Below are 959 nucleotides of genomic sequence, written 5' to 3' on the forward strand. Positions count from 1 at the left end.
AAAGAGTGCTATTAATGGTAAGCTATAAAACCCTTAAGGATAGAGGAGAGTGAGATAGTCTATGAGCCGTCAGTTCGGCTACTGGGCATGATTCTTGATTCCCATTTAAAACCGCAACCATATTTAATGATGTTAAGAATGACAATTTTAAAACGGCTAATCATCCTCAAATGACTTGCAGGATGTAAATGGGGATCTTCACCAAAGTTGATTATTGACTTTTACAAAATGTATATTCGATCTAAATTGGAATATGGCATACAATTTCTTACAAATATTCCAGTTACTTTGTTCAATACCCTTGAGACACTCCAAAATTCAGCCATCAGAATTGCTTTGGGGCTCCACAAACATACTGCAGTGGTTAAGCTCAAAGAACTTTCTGGACTAACTGCTCTGAAAGACAGGGCTACTATGCAGAGAAACTGCTACTTCACAAAAATACAAACATATGGCAAAACCCATGCAGTTTTTCCCTCCACTTTTGGAAATCCTGCTAAGCCCCAACACCTACTATCTTCTTTTAGCCAGTATCTAAAAGATTACCCAAATTGGAAAAATGAACAGGCGGATAGTTACCCTTTTCCAAAATCTCCACCATGGGAAATGGTGGCTCCTGAATGTCATCTTCAGTTAGTTTCTAAAGACAAGTCACATTATTCAGATCAGTATGTCTGTCAACTCTTTGCTAATAAGATATCCTCACACTTTCCTGAACATATTCTAGCTTTCACGGATGGTTCAGTAAAAGGATCAAGAGCAGGAGCAGGGGTGTGTATTCCTCATGTTTCCTTGAATATATCAGCAACTTTTCCATCCCACATTTCAATTCTGTCAGCAGAGTTATTTGCTATACATAAAGCACTTGAAACTATGGCCATACTAAACCTTTCGTCAAAGAATGTGTTAATCCTTACAGATTCAAATTCTGCAATTCAATTAATAAGAAAAATAAATTA

General features: G+C 37.0%; 1 protein-coding gene across 1 annotated transcript in view; it reads left to right on the forward strand.

The window, feature by feature from the left end:
- The first annotated feature begins 228 nt into the window (after window positions 1-228).
- The window catches only part of LOC136042613 (uncharacterized), a 1080-nt gene continuing 349 nt past the window's right edge, over window positions 229-959 (forward strand). Inside the window, exon 1 of the mRNA XM_065727580.1 lies at window positions 229-959. This exon is cut by the window's right edge and continues 349 nt beyond it. Coding sequence (XP_065583652.1) covers window positions 229-959 — 731 coding nt within the window.

Source organism: Artemia franciscana, unplaced genomic scaffold, assembly GCF_032884065.1.
Source record: "Artemia franciscana unplaced genomic scaffold, ASM3288406v1 Scaffold_1594, whole genome shotgun sequence".
Lineage (NCBI taxonomy): Eukaryota > Metazoa > Arthropoda > Branchiopoda > Anostraca > Artemiidae > Artemia > Artemia franciscana.